Source organism: Setaria viridis, chromosome 3 (genome assembly GCF_005286985.2).
Source record: "Setaria viridis chromosome 3, Setaria_viridis_v4.0, whole genome shotgun sequence".
Classification (NCBI taxonomy): Eukaryota; Viridiplantae; Streptophyta; class Magnoliopsida; order Poales; family Poaceae; genus Setaria; species Setaria viridis.
Genome location: NC_048265.2, coordinates 42932059 through 42945542, shown reverse-complemented (window position 1 = coordinate 42945542; position 13484 = coordinate 42932059). Strand labels below are relative to the sequence as shown.

Here is a 13484-nt window from a genome sequence, read left to right as displayed (position 1 = left end):
CTCAACCTCTTCAATCAAACAAAAGACTGGGTCCAACCCATCCCTCTCCATCCCTCTCATTCAAACACGAGATGGGTTAGCTCCAACCCACAAAAGTGGGTCAGCTCCAACCCAACCCACATCATCCCAAAACCAAACGCATGCTAAGTGTAGCATCATACTCTAAAAGCCGTAGTCCTGTTGTTCAACCCAAATAGCATGCAATGCGCGGGTGACCCATATCAACTCTCCTCTGCATGTGTCGATTGCAAAGTCTACTTCTAATTCTAATGGCCGACCCACATAGGCATAGTGTGGCAGTATGCCTTGTTTTGCTTTTGAATTTCATGGCATAAAACTTAAAATACATGACCTGCTGACAATTATTTTTTTAAGCTCTAAATGACCTTGTTGTATCCTCAAGTCACCGTTAGCATGAGTCGATCCCTTGTCGTTGGAGAGATATTATCATATCGGTATTGAATAACAGAGCCACTACTTTCTTGCACTGACTGACTTTGTATTTGATTGGGAGATTAGTCCATTCTAATTCTTTTGGTCCAAAGATGAATTTTTAACACAGTTAATCCACTGAAACTCCGTGCTATTCTTTTTCCTTTTAATAGCGTCATGCCTATATTTTTATACATGTTGCATCACTCCTCAACTCCTTCCGTCTGTGCAGTAAAAAAAACTTTCACCCATGCCTTATTTTATCTAGCCCGCGTCGCTATCCTTTCTAGTTCGTGTTGATGCAAGCGCGGCCACCGAGGTACAGAGGGAGCTCGCCACGCAGAAGGAATTCGTCCTGACATTGGAGCTTAGCCGATTGGAGGAGTTCACCCTACCAGAGGACCTCGTGTGGCTGGCGGAACTCGAGCTCCTTGCCCGCAGCGCCACCTGACCTCCCCGCGTCGCCTTGGCCTTCTCTTCCCCGGATCCGTCTGCCCTGAGCACCGTCGCCTACAGCACCGCTTGGCCTGATGGCCTCCCCGTGTCACCATAGCCTCCTCGTGTCACCCTAGCCTCCTCTTTGCCGGATCTGCCTGCCCTAGCAGCCATCGCCTGCAGCATCGCCTCGAGCTTCTCAGCACAACCTCGTCGTTCTTGTCCAATTTTGAAACGCACGTAGCCGAGGAAGAAATGGACTTTTTTGCAAATCATCATAACTCCAAGGATAGCGGGTTGATTAATAAAAGTTGAAGGATTTTTTTGCAAAACTACCCGATAGTTTGGAAGAAACAACCACACTTTAATATTAATATATTAAGTAGAGATTTTATTTGGATACACGGCTCAAACTATGTATCTTAAAAATCAAAACAACGCACAATTTGAAATTTGATACGGAGAGAGTATAAATCTATTAGAGCGCCGATATAGTCTCTAACACGAGTGGCAATCCGTATATGCGTGTCAAACTTGGATGCGTTTACTACTCACTTGTACCTGCAGGCCTACGACTAGTATTTGTCGTTGGTTGGATCATTGGATGATGATTATACTCACTACCAAACCAAAGCGTGTCCACGACTGGACGGCAGCTGCCTTGTGGGCCTTGACTTACGTGGTCGCACGAGTTTCAGGCCCGGACAGAAACCTTTTCACCGCTGTCCAAAGAAGTTTCGGGCAGATCCAAAAACGAGTGGACTTAAAAAGCTTTCACGAAGAAGATGGCAGTAGCAGCAAGAACCCGGCACATTAATTGTCCACAAGTACGAGTAAAAAGATATTTAACGTCTGCAATGATTTGGTTTTGAATGTCAAAGTGGAGAAAAACAGTCACGTGGCTTGAAAATCATGATTCACGGTATTTTTTAATTTTCTTTTTTTGAAACATACATAAGTATAGTTTTTCAGATGAACTATTTATACATACATAAACAATTGACACCGTTGGCCTTTGCGTGGTGTTCGGGGTTTTAACTTTAACCGGTATTTTCTTCCCGTATAACAAGAACTATACATGTTCCCATATCTAATAGACTATGAGAGCACCTGTACAGCAATTCTATCATTTTAAAACTAAATATTATAAAGATTATTCACAATCAAAGTTTTAAAAGTATCGATGCACTGTATAGTCACCGTCGTGGGGCCTAGATCTTGTCTCTATGTTAGCATCCCAGATTCCAATTTGCACCGGTGTGTCATGACTCATGATGTCTTAGCTAAATAATTTTTTTGTCATAACAGCGGTCTGGCACGTGTGTGGAAAAGGTTTCATCCAAAAGTTCTAGGGAGTATTGATTTTTTATTTCTTCTCTGTTAGAACGAGACAAAAGCAGATTGCCTACTGATCGTTCAGGAAACAAATTGTAAGGATTTTGATATATTAATTTAAAGAAAATTCTAGCACACCATTTATATATATTTATGAATGGAGACCTTAGTTATATTAATTGGCTTTGATCATTTTATTATTGTGCACTCACTTTGCATTGTCGTGAAATATAGAGATTCTAAGTGCCTTTGGTCAAACTCTATTATGAATTTATCAAAATTACAGAGAAGAATAATAATACTTACAGTATTAAATATGAGTTTAATTAGGTCCATTACGAAATAGGAAATACTAGTTTTTTTTTGTGTGGTAGATGACTAGATGTTAATATTCTTCTATATGAATTTGTTCAAACTTAGGGGGTGTTTGGATACAAGGTGTTAAACTTTAACAGTGTCACATCGGATGTTTGGATGCTAATTAGGAGAACTAAACATGAGCTAATTATAAAACTAATTGTAGAACCCTGTGCTAATTCGTGAGACGAATCTATTAAGCCTAATTAATCCATCATTAGCAAATGGTTACTGTAGCACCACGTTGTCAAATCATGGACTAATTAGGCTTAATAGATTTGTCTCACGAATTAGACTCCATCTGTGCAATTAGTTTTATAATTAGTCTATGTTTAATACTCCTAATTAGCGTCCAAACATTCGATGTGATGGGTGTTAAACTTTAACACCTTATTGCCAAACAGGCCCTTAGAGTATTTTAACTTAGCACAAACTTATTTAAGTATATACTCCATCCGTCCCAAATTACTACTCGTTTTGATTTTTCTAGATACACATTTCGATATGCACTCGTTTTGATTTTTCTAGATGCACATCTTTCGGTGCATATCGAAAGATGTGTATATAGAAAATCAGAACGACTAGTAATTTGGGACGGAGGGAGTAGAGGCTAAAAAGCAATGTGGTGATGGAAAAATTGTAGGGATACGTGGAAATATTTTCATTAGATGATTTAAGTCGGACAATTAATAACATGCTTTTGCTTCGATCTTTGCCAAAAAATCATATTCCTACAATGTGGTTTGTGAACGAATTCAGAGCGTCATACGATAGCGGGCAAAATATCACATGTTATGCGTGCGTACATGTAGCGTTTCCTAGCATGGTTCCCACAAAACATGAACGGCGGAGACACGCAAAGATTACGCGTATAGATGTACATTCGGGCCGCGGCACGGGCCCGACATGATCCATTAATTTTCGTGCCGAGCCTAGCCCGTCACAACGACTCCGTCATGTCGTGCCGTGCCGTGCCGGTCCCCGGGCCTCACTAGCGGCCCAAGCACGGGCCCGTAAGGTCTTTTCCATGCCGGGCCGACTCGACGAGCCCGACTGGCTTTGGGCCATGCAAGGCACGGCGGGCCGCCGCTGCCGTCCACCCGTGCCGCCGCCGGCCTCCCGCGTCGTTGCTGCCGTCCCCCCGCGCCGCTGCTCCCCAGCCTCCCACGTTGCTGTCCCCTCGCGCCGCCGCCGCCGCTACCGTCCTCCCGAGCCGCCGCCGCCGCTCCCCGGCCCCCGCGCTGCCGCCGCGGTCGCCTCACGCTGCCGTCGCTGCCGTCCCCCCACGTCGCTGCTCCCTAGCCCCCCACGCCGCCATCCACTCGCGCCGCCGCTCACCGGCCCCTACGCCGCCATCCCCTCACACCGCCGCTCACCGGCCCCTGCGCCGCCGATGGGGAAGATCCGAGAGATGGGTGGAGGACTGGAGTCTGGAGGTTGACGGGAGGTTGGAGATGTGGTGGGCAGGGCAGTAGATAGGAGAGGATGGGGTGACGAGGTGGGAGTTAAACGCAGATAGCATTTTTGCTGTTGTTGGGCCGGTAGAGAGGAGGTTAACGGGCCATTTGGGCCGGGATGCTAAAATTGTGCTGGGCCGGGCCATCCATCGGGCCGAGGCACCAGCCCACACCAGCACGAGCCATTGGGCCGGGCTAGCCCGAGCCCGAAAAGTTACGGGCCAGACCGGGCTTGAGACGGGCCAAAAAATTAGATTTCGTGCCGGGCTGTCGGGCTGCGGGCTGCATGTACATCTATAATTACACGATCCAAGACACGTTCCGTTATTTTAAAGAGGAGGAGAACACGCAGGCATTTTTTTTCCTTTTGTTTTTCGCCAGTCCAACAGGACTTTCCAGTTCGTTGATGATCCGAGAGTTGTGGGTCTGCGCGGCGACTCTGCTGCGATCCATCGACCAGTGGCCATGCGGCCCGACCGGCCCTTCTCCCACCCACCCTAAAACCTCGACACCTCCTCCCCTCCCTGACTCCCTCTCTAGAACGCGCGCAAAGAACACACGTACTAGAAGCCCGACCGGCCGGCACACCAACCCCCACCAGCAGCGTAATTAGGAGGAGGAGGGGAAGGATCGCCACCGAAGCCGCGTGCTCTTTTAATTCGCCGCCGCACGCCCTTGTCATGGAAGGTGGCGGCGGCTCGGCGGGCGGAGGCGGCGTTCTTGGCGCCGCCCGAGAACCGCGGGAGCGGCTGCACAAGGAGGAGGAGGTGAAGGGAGCCGGAGCCGCCTCCGCCGCTGATAGGAAGGGCGGCGGCGCTGGTGGAGGCATGAAGTTCCGCGTGTCCGCGCGGGCGCCGCACGGCGTCGGGGCGCTGCTGCTCATCGGCGGCGCGGCCGTCGTCGGGGCCGCCGTCCTCGCGTGGCGCCGCTCACGCCGCGGCAAGAAGGGCGCCGAGCGCCAGCGCGACCGGCAGCCAGCGTACGTGCCCCATCTCCGCCTTGAATTTGTGACCTTTTGCGGATTACAAGATTGATGAATAAGATGATCCGTGTTGTTTCGTGGGCGTTGGGGCTGAAAAAGTTGGGTGGATTTTTTGCAGGAAAGGCGCGGTTTTGGATGGCGGAGTTGTCGAGGATGGGAAGGTGAGGAGTCATTGCGTTCATTGATGGGAACAGTTGTTCCTGGGTTCTTTCCTTTTCAGGTGAAATCTTACATGCAAAATTGGTTCAAATTCGAAGGTTCAGGGTAGCGCATTGGTATCGAGTCTTGATCAGTCCAATGAGAACTTGAGCGCTGGCAACACCGAGATTGGATCCGGTATATTGGTTAGTCCTTCTAATCTCTATGCAAAATTGTTGTTGAAAACTTTGTTCATCGGGGAATGCATGCGCGTTGCATTGTAATGACCTTATATTTCTGCAAAATTCTCTGAACAATGGTTTCAGGATGGCAAGGCGACAGAGGAAAGCCACCAGATTCACAAGGATAATGAGATCGTTGCGGATCAATTGGTTTGTTTCTCTCTGCAAACGTTTGGATTAACTTGCATAACATCAATATACATCATGACTGTATTTTGCATGCACCATAATTATTTAGATGGCTCAGATTGGTGCAAAAAATTGGGTTTCAGGACAGCAAACGTGAAGAGAGAACTGATCAGAATTCAGGCAGGAATCCTATCGAGGTCAACTTGGATGATAAGGTTAGTATTTGTTGCTATGCACAATTGTGAGAACTGAAACCTTTGTGCTATGTTGCAGTGATTGTCATAGCCTCATAGGTGCCTTCTGTTCATTTCTTCTGAATTTGAGTTTCAGGACAAAGAACATGTTCAAAAAATTGACCAGAATTCAAGCAGGAACCATGTCGATATCACTACACATGATATGGTTAGTGTTTGTTTGCTATGCACTATTGTGAACACTGAAGCCCTTTTTCTATACATGCAGTGATTGTTATAGATGTCTTTTTTAATCAATTTTCGCTCACCTGAATTTTAGTGTCAGACGAATGAACATGTTGAGAAAATTGATCATGTTGAAAGAATTGATCATGATTCGAGCAGGAACCCTGTTGAGATCATGCCAGAGGTGATCACTGTTTGTTTGGTAAGTGCAATTCTGAATCCTTTCTGCTCTAGTGCCTGTATGCACGGTCATTCTCTAGTAGCCTATTTTTGCATATCCATCTAAATTGTGGCTTCAGGTCCCTGGAAATGTAGAGAAGGTTGATGAGGACTCAAGCAGGAACAACATCGGGAAAGAGATAGCCCAAAAAGTATGGGTTTCTTCTTTCTTTGATCAAAATTTTGGAACGTGCATGTCTGATCATGATCCTTATTTCCTCTGAACTGTGATTTTTAGGATAATAAAGATGTGAAGGCCTCTGATGAAAGCAAACTCAGTATCAGCGGACCAGGGATCATCTTCAGTAAAAATAATGATGAAAGTGATGGTATTCAAGAGGCCGAATCAATGGAGAACACACCGACAGCACAGCTGATGATGCATCAAGAACAACTCTTAGATGATATGGTTACAGATACAGAGGAAGTGAAACAAGGTGAAAGAACAATCACAGACGAAAGCGAGCTCGAACAGGACGAAAAGAAAGCACTTGCAGGACTTATTGAACTTGTCAGCTCACCTGCAGTGGCATCTCTGGTTAAGCCAGCAGAGAAGAAAGGGCCCGAGTTTCCAGGACTGAACGAGACAGGGATGAAGATAGAGCAAGATTATACCAATGGTGAGCTAAGGGAGCACGACATGATCAGCAAGGGAGGAGTGCAGGGAGGAGCTATCGCAACCATGGATCGCAGGAGCCCTGGTCTGGCCATTCTTGCTCTTATATTCGCGATGACTATTGGAATAACAATCATCGTGCGCTTATACGCCCCTACCCGAGCAACAAAGCTCCAGATGGATCTGTAGTAAATTTCCAAGGGCATAATGAAGTTCTACCAGTGATCAACACAAAATGCCGAGGTTGCAAAGTTCCACTGGGGTTTCATAGCCTCATGCGCTCGCATATGAACGGCAACGTCTCAGCTGGAATGTGCAAGATGGAAAAACGAGCGAGCAATGAAAGAATTCAAATGGCCATTGTCCAGCACGATGTCTCTATACTGAAATAGTTACAGGTGTGGCACCATCTACCAAAAGGCACAACCAAGGAGATCAGAGAGAACTTTTCGCAAAAAAAAAAGAAGAAAAAGAAAAAGAAAGAGAGAGATCAGAGAACACTAGGGTTCTCCCGAAGTGCTTGTTTTTATCAATAATTTTGTAGCGTATGTTAGTGCTGAAAATATTTATCATAAGGCTTCTCGATGTCGTCTGTCTTTGCTTTATTACCCTCTGTCCTTACTGCTAATAATGCTGCCCAGAAAACGTTATTTCCACTAGGTATTCTGGAGTATTAGTACACTAGGTAAACAGAAAACGTTTTGGTCTATTCCATCTAGATTGGGAAATGTTATGCATCGGTCAGACTGTCAGGAGTTGGCTTGTCGCACAACTCTGCCAAAGCCAGCATCAAGCCCGTGCGTTCTCCTGATCTTCTCATCCTTCCTCTTTGCATGCTAGTGTCAACTGTCAAGGTATGGCAGGTTGGGGAGGTGGAAACGTTCTTTCGCTTAGGAAATAGGAACTTCAAAATTATTTTTCTTCTAAATGGTAGATATCCTTTTTTATTTATTTCAAACATTTGTGTTGCTTAGCATTAATGCAAGCAAATTAGATCCATTGAAAATACCTTTTATTTTATTATCTCAAAATATTTAATATTTTTTTATCATGAAGGAGGAGCATTATTCTTGTGATCTCAAATATTTTTCTCTGAAAGTTAGAACATTTTACTGTGAAGTTGGAACATTGGTCTCTTGAACCTAGAATAATTTCATAAGGAAAACGTTTGAGAGAAAATATTTTAAAAATATCACCCAAATATACTCAAGTTTGGCCATGTTTTAAAGATTGTATCATGAGAAATAAAATAGTACAATCAGAATTTAATTTAGCTATTGATTTAAAAACTATGATCTTTTTCATATTTCAATTTTTGTTGTATGCAGGTGATGCCACACCTAGCGTTAGTAATTGCTGGTGGGTCTCACAGACTTGCCCCAAAGTTCAAGCCGGAACATATGATGCCAATGGCCAGATGGATCGCGATCAACCAAAAATCGATTTGTAATAGCTCCTTCGTGGCTTCATTTGTCTATGACCCAGTTTGTTTAACATTCTCCTAGCTTGAGGAAATCTTAGGGATCCGCTGTCGAAAGACATATATATATCATATAAAAAAATTAGAAAAAATCACGAACGCTCCAAATCGAGTGGTAGATCCGAACACATGCGGACATTTTCGAATTTTCAAAGAAGCTGAATCTGTACGGATTAAATAAAGTTTTGTGAATTTCTATGTTACACTGATGTGAAACCATTGTGAGGATCCAGGTCGACATTTCAGCCAGACATCTTCAGTCTCCATCTTCTTTCACGGGGGAACCCGGCCCCGGCCCAGACATCTTTTTTTTTCGACGAACAAATAATTTTTCTACAAACCGGCCCAGACATCTTCGTTCTCCTTCCTTTTTCTTTCGCGGGAGAACCCGGCCTGGCCCAGCAGCTGCAAGCCTGCACGAAGCGCTCGTGGTCGTGGAGGCGTCCGCTGACTCCTCCGAAGTCCGAACCGAGGCAGATCGAGCCGCTTCCTGTCTCGCCTCGTCGCGTCAATCCCCACGAGCGCCGCCGCCGCCGTTGGGAGCCATGGCGCGGTCCCCGGCCGCCTCCTCCTCGTCCTACACCGACAGCACGGGCTCCTCCTCGGACTCATCCTCCTCCACCTCGGGGAGCGACCGCCGCCGGCGCCACCGCCACCGCAGCAGCCGCCGGAAGGAGGGCGCGTCCTCGTCCTCGTCCGCGCTGAAGGCGCGCAAGGACCGGAGGTCCCGCCACAAGCGGCGCCGCCGCGAGCGGGACCGGCGGCGGTCCCCGTCCGACGACGACGGCTACAGGTGATCCGATCCCCCCCTTTCCCCCCTCTCGGGGTTTCAAAACCTAGGGTTAGGACAAAGGGTTGGTCTCGTGATCGGATCTGGAAGGCAGGGTTCTTGATCCGGAGATTGGAACGAGAGGAAGCAGCTGGTGATTCGTATTGGTGTTGGATTATGTAGGTCGTTCGTGTACTGACTCGTTTTTTTATGCGCATGTTTGGATTGATGGAATGTGGGATTTGGAATTGGAGGCCACGTTGTTTTGGATGGGATTGTACTAGATGTGTTAGGGTAAGGTGTGAATGATATGTTGGGCAAGAACCTGGGATTTTGGTGTGTTCGTCAGCACTCTTGAAATCCCCCTATCTCTAATTCTTAGTGTGTGCACTGTGCAGTAGTACATTTGAAATAGTTTACATAATGCAGCTGTGGCAGTCTGTGTTTCCAATGACGGTTTTATGGTTAGATGGATGAAGTCGATTTAGGGACACTTATTAGGAGCGACTAGGATAATTTGTTGAACAAATCTATTAATAAGTGACCAATCAATATTACGTTTTGCCTGAGCTTCCTGAATGAGCTTCCAAATTGTAAGTGGTACGGAGGGAGAAGCTGTTTTGGTGTTTCAGACTCCACCGAAGAAAAAATTATCTTTGGCAAGCAAAAACTTGTATTTCTGTGAGGTTCTCCCTGGTATTGTCATATTGAACTATCTCATTCTCATTGTAGCAGCACAAGCTCCTATGAAAGTGACCGCGAGGCGTCTGGCAGATCTCGGAAGCATAAGAAGAGCAGCAGGTCAAGAAAGGTACTGGTCCTGTGATTTGTGCTTGATTGAGGTTTTCATATGCAGGCATCTAATATGTCTTTGGGCTCTCTTTGTATTTCTTCATGTGACAGTCTAGGGAGAGGGAGCGAAGTAAAGATAGACACCATAGACGAGACAAGAGTAAACACAAAGAGGTAAATTTCCTATTTATTCAGACACTGTTTCCTTTTACGATGACTTAACATAACATAACATGGTTGGTGATAAAAGTATATTTTACCATTTATACTTCAATACAAGAGGTCCTTATATTTCTTTGTGCCTGTTTCTGGGTTGGCTCTTTGGCATTGGAGCTGGGGTTCGTGAATGGGTGACAATATGGTGGATTGGCTTGCTGGTTGGTTATCGGTTGGTTGGTTCTGTTCTCTTCAACGCGGGAGCTCTATACAGAAGAAAGAGAGCGAGGGTGGTGATGGTCCTGTCCAGCTTTCCAAGGTATAAATCTATAAGATGATTGGTTTGGTATTCTCATACTTGGTGTGTTTCTCACTTTTAGACACCTTCTATTTCATCGATCAGTTTCTTGGACGTGACAAAGAAAAGGAAGAAGGGACACAAAGGAGTGCAATCTCTGGTAAAAAGGTGAGGAAAAGAATTAGATGAAGGTGCAGTTTCTCTTAAAAAAGAATCCTTGCATTTGACCTACTTCATTTGTAGATAATGATGAAGCTTGAGAAGACTAAGGAAGATAAGGCAGCAGAGAGCAAGCGCAATGAACTGTTGAAGTTCCTGAATGCCAGTTATGATTAGCAGTTTGTTGGTTCTGGTGATGCGGAAGGAAGTGCAGAATGCCCTTCCGGATGTCTCCTCACTTGTGCTTTAGGTGATACTCTTGAGGGCTTCGTGTTTGGTTTGTTTCGTCACTTGGCCACCAAGGTTTTGTTGGTGCTTAACTAGCGACTGAATGATGGTCTACTGTAACTGTTTTGAGGTTGGGGTGTTAATGTTACCTGAATTCCGTGCTATCACTTAGAATTTACTTTTGTTTCAATGTCTGTTCTTATTGGGTCAAACTGTTTACATTTTTGTGGCAGCTTACTAATGCTGACAATGAGGCTTAGGTGCCAAAACAAACTCATGTCGATTCCTGAATTTGTTTTGACCCTAGTTGCAGCCCACGTAGGGTGTGTTTGGTTGCTTGGCCTAAGCACAAGCGATTAAGCAGTGTGCTGGTGTTTGACTTTGGTTGGCTGCGTACGGTAATATGATAACTTTGCACTAGGTGGAGGTAGAGTTTACGGGGGCCAATCACAGGGAGCCTGCATTGCATAAACCCGTATAAGACCCAATGCAGGCAACCAAACACAACCATGCTCAAAGTCCATTTAGATTTAGATTTGTCTTAGGCAAACTATTTAAAGTCAGATTAAAAATATTTATAAAAAGAGTAAATTGTACTCACCATATAATAACTTGTAAAGTGGGTGCAAATTGATCCAACAACTCGTAAAATACTTAATGGTGGGTGCATATTGATCCAACACCTTGTAAAATGCTCAATTTAGTACAATAATGATCAGGTGGGTGCAAAATTGGTCCAATAACTTGTAAAATGCTCAATTTGGTATAATAACTTGACAGGAACAATTTGTAACATGCTCAATTTAGTGCAATAACTTGGTAAATTGGTGCACCGACAGTCCAAATGTTACGTATTATGCAAAGTAGATGGACATGTGATTTTTCTTCTAATCAATAATTCTTATTTTTGTCAATAAAAGTCGATAATCGTGACCAGTCTGTTGATTTTTAATTGTGTACATAACTTATTTATTCATTAGTTAAAATTGAATCAAATTTAGAATTACACAATCGGACATGAGCATAACTTATTTATAGCATTAATGACGAATTTATTAGGACATCCCATGAATCAATACCTCCACCAAAAGAATGCAAGCCCAGACCGGCCCATAAGACTATTGGGCACAATGACTAGTTCATTGGATGTTACTGTGTGGGGAAAAAAGAATAAATTTGGGGTCAGCCTATTCTTTTTTTTTTTATACCTTGATCACTGTCTTCTTTTTCCTTAGATTGCACATATAAGAATTTATTGTTAGGGAAACTTGCAAGCATGATTGTCTTTGACAGTTGAATTTTGTAGGGATGCTTGCCTTTACCTTTTCCCGAAATCTTTTGTGTCATAGCTTAAAAGGAAAAGTCATGTACTTTCAGCATCACCTTTCGGGGATATTTATCCCTTAGATTGCACATACGTACTTATTGTTAGGAAAACTTGCAAGCATCATTGCCTTTAACAGTTCTATTTTGTAGGGATGCATGCCTTTACCGTTTCCTTAAATCTTTTTTTGGCATAAAGGAGAAGTCATGTACTTTCGGTGTTACCTTTTAGGGATATGCCAAATTATAATTTGTTGTCTCTAATTCACAAAGTATAGGTGGTCACGAAAAGTGTGTATGTTTATGCCTATCTTGCGTGAATGAGTCTCCACAACATAAACAACCAGCAGGGCCGTACAGTGACAGGAGCAAGGTGTGCGACTGTTCAGGGCATCCAAAAATTAGAGGCCTCCAAATCTGACATTAGTACTAATTGTCTTGCTTAACTAACAGCAGAATGCAAGCCCCAATAATCACACAAGGTTTAGTTCTTCTCTAGCTAAGTCAAAACCCCGTATGAGCACGGAGGTGTTTCATTTGTTTGTTTTGTCTAATCATCATGTCTTCAAAATAATTCATACCGGGGCCTCCAATTACTAGGTACGGCCCTGACAACCAGCATCAGGAGTATAGAAACCATGATTAGCAAACCACCTAAGTACAAACTAAGATGGATTAGGCCTCTACATAGAAACCATGGTTAGCAACCACCTAAGTACAAACTAAGATCCACATATTTATCCAGCCATGTCATTGTTTATCAAGTCAAGGAACATTACAATGAAAAATCAAGTATACAAAGTAGAAGGTACAAGTCCTAGGAAAGGATAAAATGATGAAGCAATGAATCAGAGATATACCTTTACACCACAAATGGACACCCACTCTAGCAATGAAAAATCAACTAAAGGTAGTTTTGAAAGTGTTTATAGCTTGCACGAAAGTTGGCTTCACGTAGGACCACATGAAACATACACATGGCTTGTACACCAACTTTGTCTTAGTTGTCATATGGAAGGACACAAGTAACATCCATAAGAACCACAAAGTTGTTTGACACTCCATCCATCTTTATCCAAGCACCTTTTATAGATAAGAATAAAAAATGGTAAATGACAAACACACTAATAGGATATAAAAGCAAAGGTGCATGGATAGCATCAAGTGTATGCTCATACATGAACGCGTGATAACATTGGGTTACTTCCAACGTTTTTGTCATAAAATATACAGAATGTATGGTTCAAAAAGATGAGGCCCCTAATGCACCTCAATACAACGGTGGAAAAGATGCATGCACGGCTAAAAAGGGCAGGAAGAAACCGACAAGTAATAAATAAACAATCATCAAGGTCTTTCTTTTTTTCATTTTCTATAATTTGTTTTGAACGTTAACGTAGGTTCCCTTATAACTTTTGAGCCCCTTGGTTTCCTATATAAACCAATACATATAGTACCCATTATCATCTATCACCAATATTTCTGATTATTTAGTGCTTTCATAGTAGTAATCGTTTA

The 13484-nt window shown here is 44.0% G+C and overlaps 2 protein-coding genes across 4 annotated transcripts; both read left to right on the top strand.

The window, feature by feature from the left end:
* Positions 1-4375: 4375 nt before the first annotated feature.
* Positions 4376-7366, top strand: LOC117847200 (uncharacterized). 2 transcript variants are annotated; one of them, XM_034728363.2, is made up of 9 exons: positions 4376-4995; positions 5117-5159; positions 5262-5342; positions 5463-5528; positions 5651-5722; positions 5838-5909; positions 6021-6128; positions 6226-6297; positions 6384-7366. In XM_034728363.2, exons 1-9 carry the CDS (start codon positions 4697-4699, stop codon positions 6948-6950), a joined length of 1380 nt encoding a protein of 459 aa, XP_034584254.1. In that variant the 5' UTR covers positions 4376-4696; the 3' UTR covers positions 6951-7366. The 2 variants fall into 2 exon arrangements, with proteins under 2 accessions (XP_034584254.1, XP_034584253.1); XM_034728362.2 differs by having other exon boundaries at positions 4377-4995; positions 5256-5342.
* A 1295-nt stretch (positions 7367-8661) lies between these two features.
* Positions 8662-10833, top strand: LOC117846935 (uncharacterized). 2 transcript variants are annotated; one of them, XM_034728060.2, is made up of 6 exons: positions 8662-9034; positions 9746-9821; positions 9914-9976; positions 10233-10277; positions 10362-10424; positions 10500-10833. In XM_034728060.2, exons 1-6 carry the CDS (start codon positions 8787-8789, stop codon positions 10590-10592), a joined length of 588 nt encoding a protein of 195 aa, XP_034583951.1. In that variant the 5' UTR covers positions 8662-8786; the 3' UTR covers positions 10593-10833. The 2 variants fall into 2 exon arrangements, with proteins under 2 accessions (XP_034583951.1, XP_034583950.1); XM_034728059.2 differs by having other exon boundaries at positions 8663-9034; positions 9743-9821.
* The last annotated feature ends 2651 nt before the right edge of the window (positions 10834-13484 follow it).

What these genes read in the sequence shown, in the direction of transcription:
- LOC117847200 (XM_034728362.2), top strand. Translation starts at nt 4,697, where the DNA reads ATGGAAGGTGGCGGCGGCTCGGCGGGCGGAGGCGGCGTTCTTGGCGCC. An exon ending in AGATTGGATCCGGTATATTG is followed by an intron (nt 5,343 to 5,462) that starts GTTAGTCCTTCT and finishes CAATGGTTTCAG; the next exon opens with GATGGCAAGGCGACAGAGGA. An exon ending in AGGTGATCACTGTTTGTTTG is followed by an intron (nt 6,129 to 6,225) that starts GTAAGTGCAATT and finishes TTGTGGCTTCAG; the next exon opens with GTCCCTGGAAATGTAGAGAA.
- LOC117846935 (XM_034728059.2), top strand. Translation starts at nt 8,787, where the DNA reads ATGGCGCGGTCCCCGGCCGCCTCCTCCTCGTCCTACACCGACAGCACG. An exon ending in TCCGACGACGACGGCTACAG is followed by an intron (nt 9,035 to 9,742) that starts GTGATCCGATCC and finishes TTCTCATTGTAG; the next exon opens with CAGCACAAGCTCCTATGAAA. An exon ending in GTCCTGTCCAGCTTTCCAAG is followed by an intron (nt 10,278 to 10,361) that starts GTATAAATCTAT and finishes TTCATCGATCAG; the next exon opens with TTTCTTGGACGTGACAAAGA.